Here is a 25,699-nt window from a genome sequence, read left to right as displayed (position 1 = left end):
CAGTTTTCATCCACAGATTAAAACTGAAAAAGCCTCTACAATATATGCAGCACAAAAGAAAAGCCTTCCCAATATCTATGCAGCACAAAAAAAATCACTACAAAAAGTTTTCCTTGGCATACCCAAAAAAGTTTGGATGGCTTTAAAAAAAGATAACCAACTCTATTGATCATACATTCTCAAGCAAGTAATTGGGTTTCACACATTTGTATAGAAATGTGTCAGAGAGCAACTAGCCTAATATTGATAAAAAAATCTAAACTGCCAAAGATTCTGCTCTCCTTTTCATTTCTTTAATTATGATACCAGGTTGCTGTACACTAGACAGCTGAAGAATGGCAGAGCTGGAACAGAAGACCGTATTAAATGAGATGAAAAGAGACATAAAGATGATGAACTCCCACTCACTGCATACAGAACAGCATATTTGATCAATAATACCGTTCATAGGTGGTGGGTTTTTTTGTAATTCTCAAATATGCACATGCAGGTTTATAATGGAGCAGGTCATATGAGCAGTCTGAAGCTTGAAAGTAAGAGCTATCAAGTCTAGCCATGATCTTTGAGCTACCTCATCTTAAGAGGCATATTTAAGCGTTCAAGTGTTCACTATGCCAGCATTTGAGTTTGTTTCACAAAGGTTTATGAACTCATACAGCATTAGAAGAAGTGACTATTAAAAAGCAGACGAAATCAAGCCACCAATGCATTTCAGGCTTTTAATTTCACTTTCACTGGTCCTTGGGACATATGAAATAATTTTGTTCTAAGAAATATGCCACTGAAAATCCCTGTTGCAACCACCCACGTCAGAAATAATTCCAAGTATGTATTTGATTCTTCTGCCTAAACCTCCACGACAAATACAATCTAACTATCAAATCAAGTCAAGGGATTATAGTCTTAGTAAAGTAAATCCCATGGATTCACATGCACTGTCTGATGTACAATAGTGTAACACAGATAGAGCTATAGTGACTGTGTTTAATTTCTGCAAAATATTTAAGGGAAAGGTCAGTAAACTATTTTTAAGTGACTCGTGCTTTAGAAAGGCTTTTTCTCATCAGAGAAATCTAAAGAACACAACATTGAGATAAAGCAGTTATGTCATGATTATGCTGTAAACTTGAACTAAATCCAGAAGTCTAAAAATATATCAGTCCAGCGAAATAATTTTAGTTTAATGGATGGGAAAAAAACGTAAGTGTCTAAAGAATATGCTTAAAATCAAGATACTATTTTAACTCCAAATAATAACATTAAGGTTGCTCTGAGATTTATAATAATCTATGAGATTATAAGGTTAAAACATGAGTACCAAAAAGAATGAAAATATTCCTTCAGACTCAAAAACTGTTCAAATTTGAAAATCTGAAAAATCCTTACAAACAGGGTTACTGCTATAGATATAACTGGCACACACTCTTGGGATTTCTTCTTTTTAAATGGAGATATTCTCTCAGGAGTCCTTATTAGTCTCACACTTGGAAGAAAATCTTTAAAAATTGCTAAACACTGAAAACATACTTAAAGTTACGAGTTACACAAGTTGTTATTAAAAATCTATAACTCATCTTAGAAGTAAAAAACACCAAAGAGTCTACTTTTTTTTTTTTTTTTTCTTTTACTAGCATTCAGCAGCAATACAAGATTAAATTTTTGTTTTGGGCATATTGTGAGAAGTACATGGGTTCAGAGAAAATAGCATTGTTCACTTCCCTACTGAAGAGAGAAAAATTCAACACGCGTGTGCGTTAGCATTTACATATGTTATAACAACACAGGGAATGAGTACCCAGAGCTTTAGACGACTGCACTTTTTAGGTTGCATTTCCCACAACAGTAAGCAGCAGTGACTCCACGTCCACTGGATAACATCCTATTGTTTTCTTCTTTCGGCAACAGCAAAGAGAGCCAACAAGGAGTTAATATCATCACCAAGACCTAATGCCAAATTTTGGTGTACCTGCATACATCTTCAAAATCATATTTGTTTGCACACAGCAAGTGTATGTGTGTGCCTGCACATGTAAACTCCTAGTCCAGTTTCTCCAGTGAAGTCCTAGGTGAAACCATCCAAATCTTGTGCCTTTATTTATAGATATAACTCCAGAAAAGAACAGATCCTGAATTTCAAAGGCTGTTGTTGCCAATTGTGTTTACAGATGGCAAAATATCATGACAAATGCGCAATGTGACAGTGGAATTTTTTCCTGTGACTTATTTATATAAAAGAACCATAGGGAAAAATTGTCAAAGAAGAAAAGCCTTTTTGAGCAGCCTGCCTTAACAATTATATTTGTGACTGTTTTAGTACATCTCAGACACCTTTTTTTTTTTTTTTTTTTACTGCAGTAATGTTTGAATTATCTTCCATGAATAATGATAAGAACGGCAACACTGCAGTTGCTATTTCTTTGAATCTGTACATCAGCCAAGTGCATTTGCCTGTGCTCCTGCTATGTTTCTTCGTCTTCTGGGAACATACAAGCAGTTTTTACCTGCTGATGTATTTCTGCATGTCAGGTGATCTCTAGCTCTTGATTTCTTTAATTACACATTGTCTATACCCTCAACCTACTCTATCAGCAACATGAAAAGTGCTGCAGATCTTTTTTTGCACAATGTTCACAGTCTGTTCAAGAACTATTCAAAGTAAACTTTCAGACTTTTAAAATGCTCAGTGTCCCATGCCACAAAGGAAAGGTTAAAAAAAAGCCCATAACAACGTACAGCTAGAAACAGAAATCTGCAAAAAAACCTTTTTAAATTTTTTCTTTAGTTGGTCCAGGCTTTTTCCATAAGCTAAAGGAGGAAGTTGGCAAAATTATTCGGATTTTTTTATGACAATAGGAGTAAAGGTTAAATGGAAAGGAGGAGATAATTGCAAAGAGCCAAATGTATCATTTTTCAGACCATCTGTGAAGGGATTGTTGACTGTCATGCAAAACAAAAATTGGCAGGATGCGTAACAGTCAACAAAAAATCTTTGAACAAAACGTCCATCTCTTAAGCAGCTTCCAGACCATTTATAATTGGGCCACAAATCAAGAAACTCAACAGTAGCATAAACAAATATTAATTATGCAAGCAACACTTAGGCTCAGGGGAAAAAAAAGGAAGAACAAAAAAACACAAAAAAAATCTCCCAAAACTTCTCTCCTCACCCCACATACACCACTGGGTGCACTGAATGTGAGGAAGATAATAGGGAATTTAAACAAACCTGCCCTCATTATAAACCCAGAATTTTTGGTCAAACTCCCTGCTTGCAACGTCAACATACTAGGGCTGGCTTCCAGTGTGCAGTGGTCACAGCTTCATTCCAGCTTCTCTCCTCCTCAGCTTGGGAGACCAGAGGGAAATAGCACCTAAGAGCTTGCCACAGAAGCTCAGCTAAACCACTGGAAAACAGATAATTCAACACATCCCATCCAATCAATCGCAGTAGGATTGTGGTGACCCGCTTGGGGGGGAGGGCGTGAATAGGAACTGTACTAGTCTCCTTTCTTAGATGAAGAAGGAATTTTTCTCTCAGTGCCAGTTTGCTTGCGCATGTCTATGAAGCAGAGAGTTTTCCCTGCAGCTGCTCAGGACTTAGTGCAATAGGTCAGGAAACACGTGGGTCACAGTGTCATAACTCAGGAAACGTCCAGTGCAAATACTTTTTTCCCGAGCAGACAGCTTCTCTAAGATACTAGAATAAGAAATTAATTTAAGAGATAGGAACACGTAGAAAAAGGGGGTCTTGAATTTCTGCTAAAGTGAAAAAAAATCATAATTTTCCCCTGGCTCTTAATTCCCAAGAGCAGGGATCACTTGAGGCAAAACTAACCTTCAAGTCATTGTTTTAATTCAAGAAAACTGCAAGGGGAGATTCAACTCGATTTGAACATGAATGTTTAGCCAGTTATCTAAAATTGCTAAGCAACAATTTTGTTAAATTCAAAGGGCTCCTAATTCAGCAACAAAAATAGAAGTCTACTCAAATGCATTACAGAGTAGGTGAATATTCAGAGTAAAGGAATAACATTCAGGGTTATTGAATTAGAAGGCAGATTCCAAACAAATTAGTTTTAATCTCTATTTTCATTTTGCTGCCGATTTCCCAGTAAAATATCCTCTGGCAAGAGAAAACATACACAAATGTCTCATAAAAGCAGCCTGGTGAATAAGTGTTAAAAATGCAGCCTGGAAGAGAAAGCAGGTTTGCCTCTCTGTTGGAGCACAGTCATCAGCCCCCGTGGACCCCACACATCACAGACACCGAGCCCCGCGGCCAGCCCGGTGGGTTGGTCACTGGCCACCTCTACTTTTAATGACATCTGGGCAACTCCTGACACGCCTCCAGCCACCATGAAGGAAAGCTGGTTGGTCTACACCAGTGGTTATTTCTCACACAACCTTTTTTGATGGAGAACAGTGGCAGCTGAAGAGTAAGTCAATGAGTACCTCCCATATGGGGTTTTTTAATCGAAATGGGGAACTCCAAGGAAGTTCAGTGTTAAGCTCTCAATGCTTCTCAAATCTCCAGGAATCTGCACAAATTCATCTGGAAATCTCATTAAAACATGTTCCCAAGTGGGAACTAGAACTCATTTTCCCAGTTCCTGGCTAGAGACACCACTCAAACAAAAATGACAAAAAAACTTGGTTGTCCTGCATAAAGGATCAGGGGAGGACAACAAATCCTCCACCAACACTCTTCTTTCTTTGAACGAAGCATCTTAGATCCCTGATAGAAAGGGGGGACTGGGGAGGGTTGCAACCCAAGCAGGATTGATAGCCATGCCTGAAACAATTTCACAGATTTGATGATAACCTCTACCTCTGAAAGGACGGCAGCTGGCCACACATTCAACCCTGAAGTTCCATGAGGGAACCCATGACCTGAAGAAATACAGTTAAAATCAAGGTCTGCATCCAAGTGCTCAGAAACAGTCTCCATGATACTTGCAACCCAGCGGTGCCCATTTACTCCTCTGAAGAGTAGTCCCGCTGGGATAAGGTGCAGACTCCAAAGGATTAAATTCTTTGCATCTTGATTATTGATTGGGAGATCACTATCACAATTTTTTTTCTCTCAGGTCTGGATTCATAAGGAAAGAGTTCCACAGAGCTTTTCCAGTACAGGGAATGGAATGTTATAACCCAGAAAATTACTGGCGTGCAAAATTACTGTAACTATTACTAATAGCAATGTTTATGGCATCATACTGAATTTCATCTAGAAAAAAGACACACATTTTCTGTTTTTTCTTTAGACATGGATACTTATGTACGAAGCCAGAAAGAAAGACATACGTTTCCAAAGGTTAGCTTGTAAAATCACTGATATAATTTGCATTATTTAGTACAGCATAACACAGAAGTGCATTACCTGGCTACCCATTTAATGTAGAATCTGTCTCGACATCACCATCAGATAGTGCTCGACTTTCACTATCACATTCATCAGAGCAAGGAAATCCCTCCCTGCCTGCCCTCTCACAACAGAAAAAAGAAAGTAATAATTTCCGTTACTAACTTCACTTAATTCTAATCTTTACCAAATTCTGTATTATCTCAGCTGCCTACTCTAGAATTTCTGTCTCAGGAAACATAATGGTGTTATGCCACATTATTATTCCTGTTCAGAATTAGCGAAATACTCCCTGAACAGCACAGCTGATATCCCTGAATAGGGAACTATATCCTTGCATCAATCTGTGTGCAACATGGTGAGAAAATACCATATCTGATTAAAGCATAATGTACGTTTCTGCATGCTTTTCCATTTCAGGGATCAACGGGATCCCACTGGGAGTGTATGCCTTCATTATTTTCTGGGGTACATCTCCAAGCCACAACTTAAAATAAACTACGCAGCTCTCATTAAAAACTTTTGTTAAACTTTCTCATGCTAATTTTAGCCTTTTAAAATAAGTAGTCAATCAATCTGTGCTTCATTTATCAGAATGGAAAGGCCTACATATGACCCACTGTGTAATCTCAATCCCTATGAAACATTAGTTATTACTTTTAGCTAGTTCTTCTCCATCTGATATTGTGACAGTAATCAAGCAGGGATAAAGTGTGTCAGGCTGAGAGCTCACAGGACCCATCTGGCTCAACTTCAGTGCTTATGCTGCTGTCAAGAGATGTGTCATTCTGGAAACCACAGCTGTAATTTACAGAAGTCCACTTACATTTGTTACTGCTGTTACAGTTAGGGCATGTTAAGGCAGACAAACTCCTACAGCACTTCTGAGGAGACGAGGACTGTCCTTATTCATTGCAGTGGCTCCTGAAGTTGACACTTTCACATAGATCACTGGCTTTTAAAGTTGACACTTTTGCATCAATATTTCCACACTGTTTATCCTCAACCGCATTCAAGAGGTTTGCCAGCTTTGGATGAGAAGTGATCACACGAAGTACAAAAAGGGCCTACCATGTTTTAACCCAGGCTGTGACCATGAATACAAAAATAGCGAAGTCAAAACAAATCAGATATTTCATACTGTAAAAGGATTACACATTTCTCTGTACATCTTTTCCATCACTAATGTTTAACTTATGCATATAACGCACTTTTATATATATATATGGACTAATGCATAACTGATTATCAGTGGAAGGTAGCATATAACTAAGTTTCTACACAAAGTATAAAATTAGGAAAGGAACTTGACGCCTCCATAGAGAGTGACGTGACCGCAGGACCATCACTCCAGGACCGTCACCAACAGTGGAAACTCCTCCAGTGGCAGTGCGTGGAAGCGGCATCAGGAGGTACTTTTCAATGGCCAGGCATATTAAATTGCTTTGAAGGAAAATATTACTTGCATTTTAGCAGCTGCAGCTAGCAGATTAACAGAGCAGCTTTTGTGCTTGCTTTGTGGAGGATCTGCTGCAGCTGCAAAGGACTGTCTGATCACTTCTGCAGGCAGACTGTAAGAGCTATGGAAAAGCAGATGATACCAGAAAATGGTCTGGTAAAGAGGCTGATCAGTGTTGCCAGACTAAAACCAAGGGCAATTTAGGTTGAGATTGATTCTCTGAACCACTGGAGTGGGTTTGTGAAACGAGAAGGAGCTGGTTGTACTTTCTCCGCACAAGAAAGGATTTGCCGGCTGGGTGTTTGAGAGATCTTTTGAAGTGTTCTTTGAAAGGGCTTAAGCTGCAAAACACAGAAGCTTTAGGAAAAATTCTCTCTCCTGAACAACATTCAGGTAAATAACTCAAGTCAAAGGTAATTCAGTGTCAGAGATATCTGCAGGCAATTAATTGAAAGGGATAGAATATGAGCAATTCCTCTTTGCATAGATGCTTAAAAGCTTCAAGCTATTACTTTAATTGCTCCTTTAAATCACTAAATTCAGAGAGAATAAAGCCATCTTTCCTCCTCGCTACCATGGGGCAGATTTTCCTACGTGTAAATCATATTTGTCAGAGATACTCCCCCAAAGACTCTTTTTCCCCACCCCCTCCTTCTTTCTCGCTCTCCCCTCTCCCTCTCACATGTGTTTCAAGAAACAAACGCTTGTACTAAAGAAGCCAGGCCCTCCTGCCAACCGCAAGCTTCCATCCCACTCCCATCCTCTCCCATAATATGTCACCTTGTTCTTGTGAAAAATGGTACATTCTCCACGGCGCGGGTCGGCATGCCGTAGGAGGGGGAAGGCAGCCTTGAAGCATGCGGCACGCTGGAAAGGCTGATGTACCCAGCTCAAAATTCGGATGAGAGAGCTGTTGAAATAAAGCTGCTGTGCACACGAGGGAACAACCCGTTTGTTTGGGTTTAAGTATTTGCTTCTCGCCTAACATTTATTTTCCATGTTGGGAGATTTTCTGGTCTCCAGTTTGAGCTGAGGAAGAAATAAGCTTCTCAAAGCTCCGTCAGGCTATCTTCTAAGAATATAGAAAATATAAACAGCATACAAGATCAATTTAGATCTTGAATTTAAGTTTTTGCCAAAATAATCTCCTTGACGCCTGTGTTCGGCAGAACTGTTTTAAAATAAAATGATCCATTTAATCTCAACCATTTCTCTTCAAGTTATACTAGATATTCTTAGCAGAGAAGAAATGTGTATGTTTGCTAAGCTTATGTAAGTACTTTTTACTTTATTCATTATTTACAAAAATAACACAGCATTATTTTGCTAATACGGCTTCGTCCATACAACTATTCAGAAATTTTAAGTGAAGCTTGAATCACTTCTAGTCACACAGAGCACCGTCATAGTTTGTAAGTATTAACAAGTATCAGGACCTTATATTTGCATGCAGAGCAAGCAGTTTCAATAAATCAACACCAAAAGTTGTTTTTTCTTTAAAAATCAGTGCATGATACCTTACCGATCCTGAGATAGCGCTCTATTTCTGTGCACAGCAGATATAAATGAACTATTAAGGAGAAAAAACAGCAGTAACATGTTTGAAAGAATTGTACAAAGATAAACCAGGGAAATTTGCAAGTTCTACAAGTCACAGATGAAAGAAATACTTTTCCACATAAATTGCTGGGTTTGTGTGGGTGCTGTGTACATTATACTGCTGTTTCTTAATTCCTGTAACATCTGTAGGATTTTTGCAGCAAAACTACAAATGAGTGCTGAGCATTTTGGCAGGAGGTTCCTCTCCCACGTTACCAGTCTCACTCCTTTTTTTGACACTGGCTGTGTGACAGACTCTCAGAGAAGAGAAGGCAATCACTCCTGAAGACACATGGGGCTCCCTGCAGCTCCCTGGAGTTCCACTGAAGGACTACCTAGCTCCCATTGCAAAGCTAGAAGAAGAGATTAGCAGGACATTCGTTAGGATGAGACCGCTAACAATAAAATTTTCGTTGGAACTTTTCTATATTGTAAGACAGACACGGGAGCAGAGCTGATAGATGACTTCTGTGTTGATTTTGGAAGCAGAAATCAAGAACCAATTCTCTAGAAGTATATGAACAGCGGGGAAAGAAACAGCTCAAGTAACTGATGCCTCTGAGCACACATATGTTTGTGATTGCGCAAGGCTTACCTACCGCTCTGAGAAGCACGTAGGTGAACAGAAACACTAGGAGCAATGATGAAGAGTCATGACACGGGAGATGGTAATTCAGATTAAGTAAAGAACATACGGCCCTGTATCAACAATTTGAGTTTATACTAGTTTATGTCCAGTCATGAAAACTGGTTATCTGTCACTGTTCTGGACAAGGATGCTTGTGTAACTCTATTCTCTTCCCTTGGTGAAGAATGAGCTTTATTGCCACGAAAGAAAGCTGGAGAATAAAGATCATTTGACCTGTCCATTTCTACGCTAGTCATCCTATTTTTATAAGCTGGGAAAAGAATGAAGGCGTGCAGCAAGCTATTAATGGTGACAGAGCACTACAGCTGCAGCAAACCACGAGCCATCCAGCCATCCTTCATATCCCTCCAAAGAGAACGGACATGTAAAAGACGCATACTCTATTTATCCCTACTGTGCATATTATCATTCCTGCAAGTACCAAACTGCGCACCTGGGGTGCCGAATTTATCTCTCCATACTTTCACTTCACATTTCTATTTATCAGGCTGTTAAAATAAACAAGTAGTATGCAAGTATTTTGGAAGAGAATATGTAAAAACATGGTTAAGATATGTAGAGATTAATATTTAACCAGACAGATGGACTAAACAATAGGACAGGTAGTACAGCTTGGCATCCTAAAAGCAGTAAAATAAGTGAAATTAATGGCAATAAAATCAGTAAGTTAAAAAAAACTGCTGAAGGGTATAAGAACCTGAACCATCGTGGTTCAGAGAAAGGTTCTACATACTGCGGGAAGCTCTGCATGCTGCAGAGCAATGCCGTGGTGCCCAGCACCTCCTTTTTAGCAGCTCGCAAACTAGTGTGGCATATGGTGTTGTGGCGCAACCCCAGCATGAGCTGTAATTAGGGCCCTGCTAGCCCCACATGTCCACCTCACATGCGCCCAGATAACAAATGAACCCAACAGATGAGGGTGCCCCGAAAACACCATCAAGGTCCCTGAAGCACAGCACCAATCCCCAAACAGTGGGGATGGAGCAGACTGAAAACACTGCCAACACGCAGTGCACTCTGGCTGCATCTGAAGCGGAAACTGAACCAATATCTAAAGCAGACCAAAGTACGTAAAAGTCTTTCAACTTTGGTTTCCCATCAAGCCACTTGCGGTCACGAAGCCTGCAGACAAGACCAACATAGGCAGTGTTCTCTCAGTTGTTTATCGTAAGATCAGCAAAGCCATCATATGCCTGGGAGAGCTGTTCAGAGCTTTGTATACATAGCGGTATATAAACCTATCATTGCATGGTGGCAGCAATTATAAAATGTTATGGCCAGCATTCTCCACAGGAGATGATTAAACATTCTTCATGTCTGTTTCTGATAGAGAGTGTGACTATAAAGCTCTCTGACTCTGATGAGGCAGAGGATATTCATCATTTCAAAGAAATGTATTGAATACGTTTGTGACACGTTCATGAAGTTCCTAAAACTGAACATTACTCTCTTGTGATCATCTAAAGATCATAGGAAGTACACAAGAGTAACAGGAGCACTGATCCATATTTATCCAGAAATGATTTTCTCGTGATGCCTACTCACTCATAAAGTGAATGATCACAACTTTAGACACGGTGCGTACAAAATCCACTGAAATCAATGGCGATGATTTACTGACTTGCATAGAATTTCATGAGTGATTTTGAGACTCGGGTTTTCAAAGCAGCTTCTTGAAATTCCAACACTTATAATGGAAAAGAGGCAGGTGTAAATTTACAGTTGGACTATGCTTTGTCATACATAACCAAATGAACTGTGGGTTTGAGTGAGTCAATGCAAACTGAAAGTGATTTTCTGGACTTTAAAAAAGTTGCTTTCTATTTGTAGGAAGACCTAGGACAGGACTCAGTTAGTGGAAGTTATTAATATGTCACGGGTGCAAAGCAAGACAGCAAGCAAATTCAAAACTTAAATCGAGTATTTTAAGTTGCAGTAAATACCTCCAGTCAGTAGACAACATAGCTGCTTTCCAAGGAATATGCAGTATGCGCTTGCCGTAATTTAGTTAAGTACAACTGCTCTTATGTATACCAACCTTGGAAATAAAAAGGCTTATTTTCAAAATAAAACCTTAAATTGCAAGCGAATACAAAAAAATAAACCCAAGAAATATATGATCTAGATGTTAAGCAGATTACATATATGTAAAATATTAATCTTTCAGTAATAGGCTGGAGTAGAAATATTAAGGACAGAATACAAGAATTCAACTAACAGATGATGAACTGAAAATGGCAAGTGATAAATATAATTCTGATTTAAGTCAGCAAGAAAAGCTATTGTTGGCTTATACCATGATAGTTCAAAATCTCAATGAATAGTTTGTCAATCTCCTTAGAGTCTACAAAACAAATGCAAAAGCTCACACGAGTTTCTTGAAGGTGTGTGGTATAGTATATAGTCCTCATTTGTTACGTTTCATGTTTTGTTCTAAAAGATATTTCTGAAATACATTCTTATCCTTTCCTTCTTTCAAGTAGACATCATGATGGTTGCTGGCAACTTCCCAGGACAGGGTGGTATACATACAGCCTAAAAGATGATTTTACTGTTCGGTGACATAAATTGTTCATCAGCCAAAATTTCCAGACTGTCACTGCAGGAAATACAACAGGGTGGATGTACCTGAACTGTCTGTCTTAAGCTGTTTTAGTCATTCTTGTGGGTCACTTGCACTTCCAATTAAATGAGTTACAGTACAAATATTTTCATATTGGCCAGCAGCCCAGGCTTCAATTAACTAGGGGTGCTGTGCTGCAACGTCCACACAAAGGGCATGATTCCAGACTCAAAACACCAGCAGATGAATGGAAAAAAATCAGTGACTATTTAGGATTCAGATAAGTATGTTCTTAAGAAATATTCACCTCTTGAGACCTAGGTATCTTATTGTTCTCTCTCTTTTGTACAGCTCATTTCTCTCACCTGGAGGGCTCCCGTGCCCTGCTGCAGCTGTGGCAATAGCAAAAGCAGAAGCAGGAGAAACCGAACAGTGGCTGTTGTCAGCAGTTTGTACTGAAAAGGGAACAGAGAAAAGTTAACAACTTCTACATACTTTTCATATTTTTCAAGTTAAGCAACAGTAATACTTAAAAACTTCACTAACGTTTATACTTTGTGTACACTCTACGTTTTCATTGGCAGAGGACTTTATATTAAGGGAAATAAAAATATAATACTCATATTTGTGATTTAAGTTAATTTCCGGGTTGGTATAATTAATGTTGCTACAGGAAAAAAAGTCTAAGACACTGCCAAGGTGAGGAACAAGCAGTAACTAAAGAGAAAAAAAAAAAAAAAAATTACAAAACCGATGGTGTAGAAAATTAACCTAAACAAAAAAATCATGTCCGAGAACTAAGCATATTAACTACCTTCTGATAACTAGATTCACATATTTTCCCAGGTCAATGCCTAGGATGAGTACAGTTTTGCACAATTTATCAAACTTTCTCTATAGAGAGTTCTGTGAACGTTGCTTCTGACTAGTACTCAGATAATATGGCACTGTTCACCACAGTTTCCCAAATCTTGCCATCTCACTGTAAAGGTGCCCAATAACAAGTTGGTTTAAAATTAAAGTGTCTCAGCAACTTATTAACAGTTGAGAAGACTCCACTCTGTTTTTCCTGTTTTAATCCCAGACATGAAATAACTGCCTAGAAATCTGGCGTGCATGAGAAGGCAGCATTTTAAGCGTTCATGGACGTAGCTCACAGCTCTGCTAATGATTTCAGAGAGCCACGTGAGACCTATTTGAGGAGCTCCAGCTCTCACTTCTCCTCTTCAATTGAGCAGTTTATTCAAATTTTGGAACGAATAATGTGACACCATCTGTAAATGTGCAGTGTTATACAAAGAAACAGACACAGTCACTCCCCATTGACAATAACGTGTGTTGTGTATTTCATGATTACATATTATGCCCAAAATACGTCCCCTTAGAAGCTGAAAAAAATCTATCAAGGTCTTGAGAGTTCTGCGAGAATGGGACTGATACGGTATTAGTCTTGGGCACATCTTGCTCAAGCTATTTAAGAACATTTCATCATACCGAAGTCCCAATATGCTTCCAAGTCTCTTGTTATTATACAAATTAACCAGTGTAATTCACATTCTAACAGCTTTTTTTTTTTAATACCCAAGAAATGAGGAAAATGCAAGCAAAACACATTATTCAAACATTTTTCTTTTCTAACGTCCTGCAAAGATTACAGCTACAGTATTTAAATTCTTTAAAGTGACTGATAGAGGTAAGAAACATCAGGTTCTTACCTCCTGGTTGACGATAGCGGAGATGACGTGGTGTCGAAGGGGATCTACATGGGGAAAGCTCTGTGGCATCCACTGCTGAGGTGCTTTCAGGAATTGTCCGGTCCACTGACACAGACTCTAGAACTGCTGCTTTAAAAGAGAATAAATGTTAATACTGGGATGATCATTCATAATTTACAACTCTTTAATGTGTATCATATCATATCTTATATCATATCATATTACATTATGTTATATTTAAATAACAACTTATATTAACATATCAATGACTCCTATTCTATTCTATTCTATTCTATTCTATTCTATTCTATTCTATTCTATTCTATTCTATTCTATTCTATTCTATTGATGTATTTATCAAGTATAAATGTCCTTTGAAAATATCAAGAGGCCATAGCAACTACAGTATGGGCCTTTAAGATACACTTTTTTAAAGCACTGAGTCCAGTCAGATTAGTTTGTCCTAGATATGGAGTGCCTCTGCAGAGATTATAGAGCATGTGGGTGATTCAGGACTCTCAGTTTACAAATACGAAATGATAGAAAGTCTGAAATTGATCAACTTTTAACAATCTGAACTGGAATGCATTGATAAATATGTACATCAAAGGGGGCTTCACCAAAACATAATGTTTAAAAAATGGCCATTAATTAATAGCACGTAATACCAGTGTTTCAATACCAACCTAATACCACTAAATGCCATCTAACACAAAGTTGTTTACATTTAATCTGTGGTTTATAGTTGTTTTAAACAGTACTGCTTCTGAAACTTCCTATGAATCTTTTGCATTAAGAACACTCATAATTATCCTCTGGATGGAGTTAAAGGACTGGAAAAATTTTGTACCAACAACATAGCCACACAAAAGCTCATAAATAAAGAACTTGGTGAAAACCAGCAAGTTGTCAATTTTAAAAATAGCTTGGATAAGACTGGACTTTAAATCAGCAGAATATACAGTGAAATGCACATGTCATAAGGATACTTGAAGTCATAGGTTTTATATGAGCAAGGGAAAATAATCCTTGTTGGATAACTACATGTAATCAAAAACTGCCCAACAAAATACAGCACTGGAGAGCTGATTACTTCATGGAGGAGTTCTTCTATCAGAAGAATAAAAAAGGAATGACAGAAATACTAATTCCAAAATGAGGGAAAATAAGGTGATAAAATATAACCGACATTTGATATGAATGACAACTGCACCTGCAGCATAAGTATTGTATATGTAAAAAATGTATTAAAAACCCACAACTTTGGAAAACAAAATCTTTGGAAGTGGGCGAAGAAGGTGGAAATTCCAGGATGTAAACAGAAAAAACTAAAGGAGAAAAACAACCACTATAATAATATGTCCCGGCGAACAGAATTCATACGGTTATAGTGGATTTAGAGTAAGCCACAGTTGTTTTCTTGGAAATCTGGCAGTGCCAGAGCAAAAGTAGTAACTGTAATGGGGTGGCGGTACATCATTAAATAGAACTGGTCTCCTTACCCAGAAAACTTTAGAAACAAAGAAATTCATCGTGTATGATAAGAAGCACACAGATTAGCATTTGGTAGTTCTCTTAACAACTCATTTCCATTCTCCCTGTGAGATTTCTTTTTAAACTTACACCTCTTCCTCAACATGCCATACGCAGCTGGGTGACAAAAGGACTCTCCCCTGCAGAACAGAGATATCTAGCTGCAAATTCCTCCAAACTGAGCGCAAACTGTTCAGCAGGAGATCCCCAAAGGGACTGGAGACACTGCACAGACAGCAATTTAGCATTTATATGAGGTTCTTGCCATTTCCAAATGTTCCTGACACTGCCCAGATGACACTTCCAGCTTTGACAGACCAGAATGCAAAATCTGAATACCTCTGCAACAATGCCTAGTGCTAACACTAAGCCAGAATAACCTACCCTTACTAGTTTACTTTACAGTGTATAGCAAAAACCGTTACACCTAAGACTGCAGTTACCTGTGTACAATTCATTTTAATGCACAGACTATATTTTGGGACACGCTGTGTTATCACACTGATTTAAATGTGATTACACTACTGCACAAGAAGAATTTGCCCAACTCTACATAGTAAATACTATATTTTATATATAAAAATACTCTGTCATGCTATTCATTTAAAAGCATCCAGCATAGAGAAATGTAACGATGAAGTATAACAGCCAACCAGCATTTTATGAAAGCAAAAAGTATGGGCAAGCATGGACTCCTACAATTTTTTAAAAACAACAGACTACATTCTGTAAAAACAATCCCTCCGCATAATGCAACATCAAATTTCTTACCAGGGCACTTATTTCAATTTATCAGTAAGAAGTAGACATAACGCTTCAATCAGATTTTTCTTCGTTTATATTTGGTAATCTTTTTCTTCTTTCCTCTTGAGTTACATCAATTTTCAGTGTTAGAGTACTTGCAAGTAAAACTGAGCTACGTTTTGCTTAGATTTACAATTCAAATTCCTCAGACTGTAAGTCAGGCCATGTAAGACCATTTCTAAACATTAATTTTAGGAATAAAATAGATGGGGTTTTTTTATTTCCTCATCTTCTGTTTAATGTAACAACAATACAAAAAATCACTATATACTTCTGTTCCAATTCAGAGGTAGACTATCCCTCCCCCAAAGAGCAGGGAGAAATAAGCACACATTTGTGCATTCTATGAGATTAGGGCTACTTTCTTGCTTTGCCATCTATATATACAACGATCCCATTCCAGATGCCCGTAGTGAGGTTTTTCTCAACCAACTTTAGCCCTCTGGAAGTAGTACTTATTCCAGGGTGCCTTACACAATCCATAGAGGAAAAGAGGCATTTGCACAGGAGCAATTAATCTATTTTAGACATCTGCCTTCCGGATGGATAACAAGCAGGTGGTATGAATCTCAAATCTCACCAATGTACCAAGGGCATCACATAAATTATTTGTTTGGGTTAGTGATGAAATCTTTCTGGAAAACCACCCCTGGTCTGTAAACGTGTTAAAGCTGTTAACGTCTTTACATCCCTATTTCTTTTTAAATTAATATTTTACTTCCTATAGTAATGGTACAACTCCAAAATTTTTCACCTCAAGAAACACAACTGGCATCAAGTATTTCCTTCTGCCTTTCTCCCTAACACTCTGGTGAAGTGAAAACAGACAAGACTGTTCTGCCATACTCCTATTCCTACAAAAAAGTGACAAAGCAGTGGAAACAGACAACGCATTGCAGCCTCTACCAGAGAAGAAGTAGAAGCAGAGTATTTGGTTTCACAACACAGCTTACGGTGATCGGGGGGGGAAAATAAAGACATGAGAAACAACTTCTCAGCAGTAATCTGATAAAAGTCAAGCCTACTTTAGAGACTTATCTATTTACCAAAAGTAACACTCAGTATTTTCTGAGTATATAATACCTCTTCGAATGCTTCTCCTCAGCTTGTTACAGAGGTCAACACGAGGGTTCTCCAAGCTGTCCTCTATGGAGCCAGGGCTTTGCTCAGGAGAGGAGGGCCCTTTGCTAAGGTCGAGTGGTACTTTGCTACCCGTTGGTGGTGGGGAAGTGGCTGGGCTGTAGGTCGAGGTAGGACTGCTTGCCACTGATGAAGTAGAGAGGTCAAGGGCACCGATCCTTGAATTCAGTGGTGAGGTCAATGACAGTTTTCGGGTTCTTACAGGTGAGGAAGTTCTGGAGAGTGACAATGGAGGCGGAGAAGAAAACTTGCGGCAGAGATGTGGTGACTTCCCATCAGCCAGGTACTCTCCTCTGTTGTTTTGACTGGTAGCAAAGAATAACTCCAAAGATCTGAGAGTAAGAAACAAAAAAAGGCAACAGATGATAGCAGACGCCAAACAGATTTAAGTGAAAACACTTACAAACAAGTTTTGTGCAAATCTGCATGGCACTGCAAATTCTGTATGACACTTAGTCCTCAAAGCCTGGGCAGAAAGTTGAGACAGACTTCCTAAAAATTTATGTCCTGTTTACAAATGCAGAACTTTATTCTTAGATTACTTATATAATCAAAAAATCATAGTAAAAAACGTGACAAAAAATTATGCCATGGTAATTCACTAAGAAACCTACGATAGGAAGGAAAAACCCCAGAGCTCACCTGACGGGAATGGAGGTGAAGGGCCGTCTGTATATGTCTGAGAGTTTTTCCAGTACAACAGCTGCAGTAGTAAATATGCGGTAAGTATGTAGGAAAGTATTCAGGAAATCAATACTTAGAAACCGTAAGTCTGTTAGCCGCTCCAAAAGGCGCTCGACGCTTGCATAACGGATTTGGGGTACTTTGCAGGAATTCAGTGTTTTGCTGAAGCAGATATCAATGTCATCTCTATGAAGACGAGCATCAGATCTACACAAAAATTAAATATAGAACATTTTATCAAAGACGAAGCGTGATTATGGTACAGCAGTGGTATCACTTTAGCTACTCCTGTCAACGTAGAAGCAGCAAATATATATATGCATTCTTGTATTTTATCAATACAAGAGAACTCAATCTGTGGCGATACCTACTTCCATTCAATTATATTTTATGCCATAACTAAAGGAATTTAAATTTTACTTTTGGCAAATAATTAATTCACATTTCAAATTCTAAGAAACCATTAATGATGCTTAAATTTCTGAAATGGAACAGGAGGCAGAATTGTCCCCTCTTGTCTGTTTCAGGCTGTTGTGGCCTGCAGCCTGATATTATTAGAAGCTCACTATAGAATAACAGTGGACTGATTGCAATGTTTTCTGCTGTGATCTAGCTTTATCTAAAATAAACTAATGGACCCTAGCAAAAGACGGCAAAATTAACACTTTAGCTAAGCTTAAGGTGTACCTGAAGGTAACACCTGCCCTCGGGTTCCAAGAATTATTTAAAAAAAAAAAAAAAAAAAAAAGGAAAAACGGAACAGCATGAAACATCTCTAATTTCAAAGCAGAAACTACAGAGAAGCTTTGTTTCAGTGAAAAAAAATTGGACTAATTTTTGCTTGGACATCAAAACAAAAATCAATTATTTACATAACTGTACTCATGATGGTTTTTTTCCGAATTAAGTTTTGCATAATTTTATCTAGCTTAAGGCTTAGTTTGTAAAAAAATGGCATGGATAGTAAGTATCTTTCAATACTGTCTGATCCTTTCGTTAAAAATGATTGGGTTTTCTTATAATGCAGCATCAAGATACTCCACACACTTTTACACTGAAAAAAAATTCTTTCTTAAGTTGGGTCCTCAAAAAAGTGGCAGGTTTTTTTTTTATTTAATCCAAAGACATCTGACTCTAAAAGTCAATGTGTGCTAAAAATCAGATGAGTAGAACCTCAGAAAGACAACACCAAATTTATATCTGTTGTTAAGATCCTGTACGTTTTTTAGAAGTAAGATTTCTTTCTCTTGACATTGGGATTAAGACCTTGCTGTACTCTACAATTTGAAAACAGATAAATGTATTTTTAACATTCAGCAGGTAACAAAAGTGTTTACACACTGCAGAGTTCCTGGAATAAAACTGAAGGCAATAAAATGCCTTCTTTCCTGGGATCAAAGGTATGTGGCCTAACTCTATTCACAGATGTTATCTCTTTTTCAATTCTAAACACATGCAAAGAGAGGAGAGGCAACAACTAAAAAGGAAAAACAGGCATTTGAGAAACGTTTCATGTATGGAGTACATCCAAGAGAAAGAGAAATAGCCTAGTGACAGATAAGAGTAAGAAAGGAAATACTTGTACTTCTATCCCTATGTTCTAGTCTTTAATATTCATATTGGATAATAGTAAGTAAAACTCAGGTAAATACAGATCTGTAGAGGATTCAAGAGGTAAAATTGTGTTAGAAATGTGGAATCATGTACTGAAAATCGCTGTCTACAGATAAAAACTACTTATTACAACAGATGACTGAAAGAATCCAAGGATGTAGGAAGCAGATTTATGAATAATGATGTTACCTTGATGTGATCAGTTAAAATTATGAGAGAAAACAATTTTTTTCTCAGAAACAAGAGAAACTAAGAGAAGAAAAATTTTGGCTAATGCAAAAAAGTACCTTAGAAAATTATACTTGTCTGCAGTCACCTAAAATTTAAAGACATTTTAAAATATATTCAATAAAATTATGAGTGGTATGGCAGAGAAAAGCTAACAGAGAATAAAATGATCATCTGAAGTGTAACTGAAGGTAACTTCACAAATAATAGAAAAATCTGAGCTGTGGTCCTGTACAGCCCAATACTGTGAATTCAGAGATTGACATTTTGAGTCACCCCTACCATTTCAAGAAAGAGATTTGAAAAGATACATTCTGGGATGCGGAATTAATTCCATCAACAAAAACAGAGGAACAAAAGATTAAAAGATTGTATTTTCCAAATACACGTTTTCTTTTGTTAAAACTTTTCTCTAAAAAACCAAAGAAGCTATTTGGTCACTGGGAAAAAAAAAATGCTGCACTTACTTGATCATATGTGGCACCGTGACTTTAGAGTTTTCTTCAAACACTATGGTCATTAAACCATTGCACCTTATATTATCAATGCACTGCGAAAACAAACATTGAAAACTGTTAAAATCAAAACACAGGGTAAGGGAACTTACTTCCACACTTTTCACACTGCTGTAAGCTTAAAGCATAGTTTTTACAGGATATGGACGGATTGGTACAAGGTATTTTCATAAATGAAAAGCAGTGATGCAAGAATTACAGTTGACGTGCTTTTCTAGTCTTCTGCCTTTGTTTTGCACATCTGCAAGTCGACACTTCTTTACCAGCACACTCAGGGTATTCAGCTTAGCATCCTTTTTTCCACATGATTAAGTACTTTGAGTTGGAAGTGAAATTTCCTTTGAAACAGATCAAAATTAAATATCTCTAGCGTTTCCTGAATGAGTGTTAAGCTTGAGAAATCAATACTGCAAGAAAGTGAGAATACTTTATACACAGACAGATACACTAATACCTTAACCTTTACACTGTGCAAATAGACCAAAGAGAAATATAAACAGTTTCTAGAACCACACTTGTAAAAACAAATTCAAGTGGTGCTGTTATTATGAAACAGAGTTATGAAGATGCTGTCCAAGGAGTTCCTTGCAAACTCTTGTATAAATGTTTTGGGCTCAGTATTAGAAGCTGGAAAGTCAGTTCTGGGCCGTGGTCACAGTACATATTGCTTTAGAAATCACAGGCTGTCCTGTGCTCAGTAGAAGTCTACAAACTTCTATAAGTGCTTAAGCTGTTCTTCAAGCCTCAAAGCAGCTCAGTGTTGGCAGTGCATAGGGGTAGGTCAAAGCCATTTGTCCACCACTATCTTCGGGTTAGTACTTTTATACAGTTAAGATAACACATCAACACAAGCCTTGATCTTGGAAGTCAACAGAGAGTCTGACAGTGGATCAGGCTTACACAGCCTTCAGCAAGTACCTGCTACCTAACACGACAGGACTCTTGACTTTATACTTTCTAGTTTTATTCATCAAATATCGTACACATAATTAAACACTATTTATTTACATCAATAAAAAGGAATTTCCAGAATTATCATATACATTTACCTTGACTTCAAGAATAAAAACAGTTTGCTGGCTTTGGAACATCTCATAGCAAAATAACGATTGATGCTAGATTGGTCAAACAAGATAATGACAGGACTTTTCAGGTTTAAAATATATCTACGTAGCTATACATTTAAAATATGATCTATGTAGCTATATGTGTTTTTACATTCAGGTATTTAAGATTATTTGAAAAGGGCAGTTGTAACATTCCACATTATGATTTTATCAAATTGCTACCTAAAAGCAGTGAGAAAAGCACATCTAATAAAAATATGTAATTTCCCCTGTGTGAATTTTAAATGTTGCAAAGAAGGCCTTAGCACCAACCATAAAACTGTCTGAGGTAATTCAGCGCTCTTATCCTCAGTCTGCATAGGCCTAGCATTTATCACCTCCCTGACAGATACCATCATTCTAGCTAAGCAATAAGGGATCTAGGGCTGAAGGACAACAAGTTCAAACTAGAAGCGGGGAGGTTTCTTCAGCATTAACAAAACCCATGCATTTTTCATAAGAAGTGTATGGTTTGTATGAAGGGAATATAAATTCAGGAGTCCTCACTAGGAACATATAGACAAATATGACTTGTATGTCTTATATGTCTTACACATAGATAATTTAGTAAGATGCAGAATTACGGACAGCAAGACTAATGCTGTGAGTGAACAGCAACTTCATGTATACTTTTTTTACTTGCAAACATAGGAAACACATATTTACTAAAAAAATACTTTTTACATGCCCTTTTTGTTAGCAAAGTTCCTGTGTTCTCCTTGGGGGTTGTAGCCAGGGTGAAAAAGAAAAAAGTGCTTTTGGGCAGGCGATTCAGTAATCTTTTATGGCAATGCTTCTGCTGGCAATGTGCTCAGTCAGAAACACAATTTGATTTTCAAGAGACCAGTGGTCTCAATTGTTTAGAAGTTCTCAAGCATTATCCAGATTTTCACCCCAAATTTTCTTTTGCCAGCGGAAGACAGGTGGCATGCTTCTTGTGTTATTTCCTTCTTTTCCTGCTCTCCAGATGCACTAGAAGAACTATAAGTGCTAAGTCAACTGACTCGATTGCTATTTGTAAACAGTACTGATTCGTGCACCAAATGCCTGTGCAGTCTGCACAGCACCTTGTGCCCCTTCTTACTCCTTGTTTTTTGTTTTAAGCTGCTGCTTATCCCCTCAGCATCTCTTGCTTCCCTTCGTTTGTAAGGACAGAGAAGCTTTTTCAGCCTCACTATGCTAAAAGATCTCACTTTTCTCAGGCTTTTGCTTCTAGCTTCTGTTAATTGTTGGCTCCGTATCTCTTCAGAATATGCCTGTCTTCAAAAGCTGGGAGATCGTCCCTTCCTCAAAGAGGGATCAAGGAAGAAACCCTTCTGTTTCCCTGGCAGTCTGGCCAACCCTTTGCTCTCTCCGCTGTATGCAGCTAGTCGTGTTTACCTCTGCCTTGCTGAGACACTTCCAAGCTTTGCAGGCATGCACCTCTCAAGTCAGCTGTGGAGCTTTTCAGCTCTTCCCCTAACACCACAGTAGCATTGTTTGGAGGTGGAGTGGTTTGGAGGAGAAGACTTGAGCCTTGGAGGCAGACCCAAACTCTGATCTCTTGTCTACATGGACTGCCGATGACTTTGTCATTTAAATTTATTATTATATAGGCCAAGAATGGACTTATTCCTGGGTGTACCATGTTCCAGGCCAGTTCTTAAACAGTCTTTCCTCCCCAACAAATAATTCCAATACTTTAATGTGTCAATGGAACAACATAATTCACTGATAATCCATTTTGCAACAAATTCTCCAACCAGGTCTGTCTTGAGATTTTTATCTTTATATTTTTGTTCCTTTAAAAAAGTCAGTCCAGAAGAAAGTAACCCAGAATACTCGTTTTTAAGCAATTTCTACTCATTGCGATGATAATTCATCTGGAGATCTTGCCAGCAATGGTAGCATCTTTAGAAATCCAACAGATTCCACACTGATATTTGCCTAATCAACTATTTCTCTTGAAATTAATAGAGGATACTATGCAAAGTCAGAACTGTGAGACATCTATGTACCTGCTGGTTGCATGAACAAAAATAGCAATAGCATTAATTCAGACCTGGTTAGTTGAAAGTTCAGATTTTTCATAGTGCATTCAACTTCTTTCCCCTCGATAGATTCTGATAAAAGTTCGTCTACTATGTTTTTAGCCAAATGCACTAAAAATATTGCTTTTATCCCTGACGTTCAAGTATTTTAAAACATCATTTTTTTTCATTAATAGCAAAGACAGTTCCTGCACACCGTTAGAATGCTTAGTAATTATTTATAATGGTTTTTTCATATTCGTTTTGGTGGAAAATGGAGTTTATCTCATTTTGTCACTGCATAGGATATGATTACTGATATGATATGGTATCATTTTCACTTTCAGGACTCTCAGGTGGTTTTTGATCTGTATGAAAGCTATGAACAAACAAGTACTATCCTTCTTCTTAAATCAAAATATGTATCTGGATGGGCTTTCCTTAGACATAAAAATGACTACCCATTAGTATTATGTTTGTCAACTGACAGTTTTCTATTTTATATCCCATCTGTCTCATTGAGAAACATGTTTCACTGATGACTCAAATGCAAAGACTGAATTTTGAGGGAAACAGGTAACATTAAGGGTTTTTTATATATAGCATAGCAAATCAGCCCTCAAGAAATCAACATCCCTCTCTTGAATTAGTTTTCAGAGATACAGAATAAACTAAGATCTTAATACAAATAAGATAAAGAATGCATTAAGCTACCTGACTTATATCACTTGTCCATGCAGCTTTCTCCTGTCGTGATGGGGCTAAAAGGACAACAGTAAAAGGAGGAGCATCCGTAGGTTCAACTACAAGCTTGAAATCAAGGTGTCCAAACACTTGTCCAGAACCTTTTGCTTTACAGCCAGAGTGGGGGAAGAAAAAATCAAAATATGAGACTTAAGACTGAAAGACAAAGAAAATGGTTTCATTTAGAATGGAAGTTACTTTAAAACATCTCTCTGACAAAGAGGAAACCCAACTGGGGATCCAAAACTCACTGTGTTTTTCAAATACACAGAATACAAAAAACAGCTGTAAATATGCAATAGTGGGAGTTGCTATACACTACTTTTAAAGATACGAATAAGGCTAAAGTCCTTCTAACACTTTTACGCTGATATGCTCTCAGCAGAAGTATCATTGAAATGAATGAAACTACTTTCACAATTCAACTGCAAAACTTGCCTAAAACTGCAGGATGGAAGCCAAAATGAGTAACAATAAAATCAGCTTGGGAATGTGTTTTGTTATTTCATTTGAACAAGCTTGCAGTCAAGATTTGTCGGGAGTCCAAGACAAAAACTTTCCACTAATTCTGCCAACTCACTCAACCCCCATGTATTTAAAAATCCCAATTATCTGCTTCTTCTTTTAAGGTATTTTTTGGTTGTTGTTCCAGGATCCTCTGGGTGAAGTTGTATGCAAAAGTCAGCAAATAATTTATCACATTCCTTCAGCCAGTCTACTTGAAAATCCTATGTGGGATGTCAACAGCAAGAACAAACATAACAAAACAAACCCTTAACCAAGCCAGCATGCCCATTATTAAAACATCTATTCTACTGAATCAGTTTAATGCTGTATTCCTCTGGTTTCATAAAACAGGAGAAAATATTAATTTGCTCTTGTGAAAAATAAACAAAGCGTACCAATTTTAAGAAACTAGAAACTATAATTACTACAAACAGCTGAATTTAACTTACAATCATCATCACTCACGTCTGTCTCCTCGATCAGTGTGCACTCTATTAAAGACAGAACACCTCCTGTCTATGAAAACAAAGCACATTTTTCGCAAATTTTGACATTTGTTCCCATTTGTCATTATAGTTATTTTTACACTCTGATATACCTTACTCTGAGATTTTACATTACTAAGAGCTCTTAGAAAGATACATGAATTTCACGATGCACATTTTTCCTCAAGAACTAAACCCAGACAGATGAAATATCATGGTTTTCTTATTCCAACAAATCAATATATACTCAAACGTATAAAATTTCTTTCATTTTTACTACAGTATAATTTATCTCACATAAATACTTGTTCACAAGTTTCAAAAAAGCTAACTAGAATTTCATCTTCTCCTGAATTTAAATTAAATACATACAAGATTTTTTGGGAGGTTCAGGCATACTCTATTTACTTTGCATAATACTTGAACTATTTAAGGGGTGCAAAATGAGAGGGCATACAAACAGTTTTAATAACATCTCAGAAATGTCTTTGTCAAATTAAAATTCTATACAACATAATCCGCTCTGTAAACCACCAACATCTCTTTATTCAAAAACCAACACTACGAAAGCCTGATTCTCAACAAATATAACTAGAGTATTCTTAGAAGACCTTTCAGTGCTTTTCAGGAAAACAGAACTGACTTCTAAAATTAATTTTATTAGAGCTCTGGAAAATATTCTTTAGTAATTCTACAGGGTTGTACTGGCTGATTTATGTGCTGACTTAATGAAAACTCACATTCAGTGCTAGTTTATACAAATAGATACACCGATATCTTGTTTCTAACCCCCATATCATTAGAATGACATGGCTCTAGAAAAAAAAATGTAATTAGTAAGAACTTTGGCTGAATTCTATTATTTGCAATGACAGGACAAAGCAGTTAACTACTGTTAACTACTCAGGTTAAAGACATAAAATAATAAAGTACTGAAATTTCACTGAAGCTGTGTTTTCATTTTGTAAATTGAGTCATAAAGT

General features: G+C 37.4%; 1 protein-coding gene across 2 annotated transcripts in view; it reads right to left on the bottom strand.

Moving 5' to 3' along the window:
- Positions 1–25,699, bottom strand: part of RASGRF2 (Ras protein specific guanine nucleotide releasing factor 2) — a 131,764-nt gene that overhangs the window by 38,676 nt on the left and 67,389 nt on the right. Inside the window, exons 11-17 of one of the 2 annotated variants that reach the window (XM_074570633.1) lie at positions 24,681–24,747; positions 23,695–23,831; positions 19,818–19,900; positions 17,467–17,715; positions 16,768–17,156; positions 13,348–13,476; positions 11,998–12,087 (exon numbers count right to left, since the gene is read on the bottom strand). In XM_074570633.1, the coding sequence (XP_074426734.1) occupies positions 11,998–12,087; positions 13,348–13,476; positions 16,768–17,156; positions 17,467–17,715; positions 19,818–19,900; positions 23,695–23,831; positions 24,681–24,747 (1,144 nt within the window). The remainder of the gene's footprint in view (positions 1–11,997; positions 12,088–13,347; positions 13,477–16,767; positions 17,157–17,466; positions 17,716–19,817; positions 19,901–23,694; positions 23,832–24,680; positions 24,748–25,699) is intronic. The other variant, XM_074570634.1, reaches the window with a different exon arrangement.

Source organism: Larus michahellis, chromosome Z (genome assembly GCF_964199755.1).
Source record: "Larus michahellis chromosome Z, bLarMic1.1, whole genome shotgun sequence".
Taxonomy (NCBI): Eukaryota; Metazoa; Chordata; class Aves; order Charadriiformes; family Laridae; genus Larus; species Larus michahellis.
Note: the sequence above shows the minus strand (reverse complement) of the source record. Positions and strands in the feature narration are given on the sequence as shown.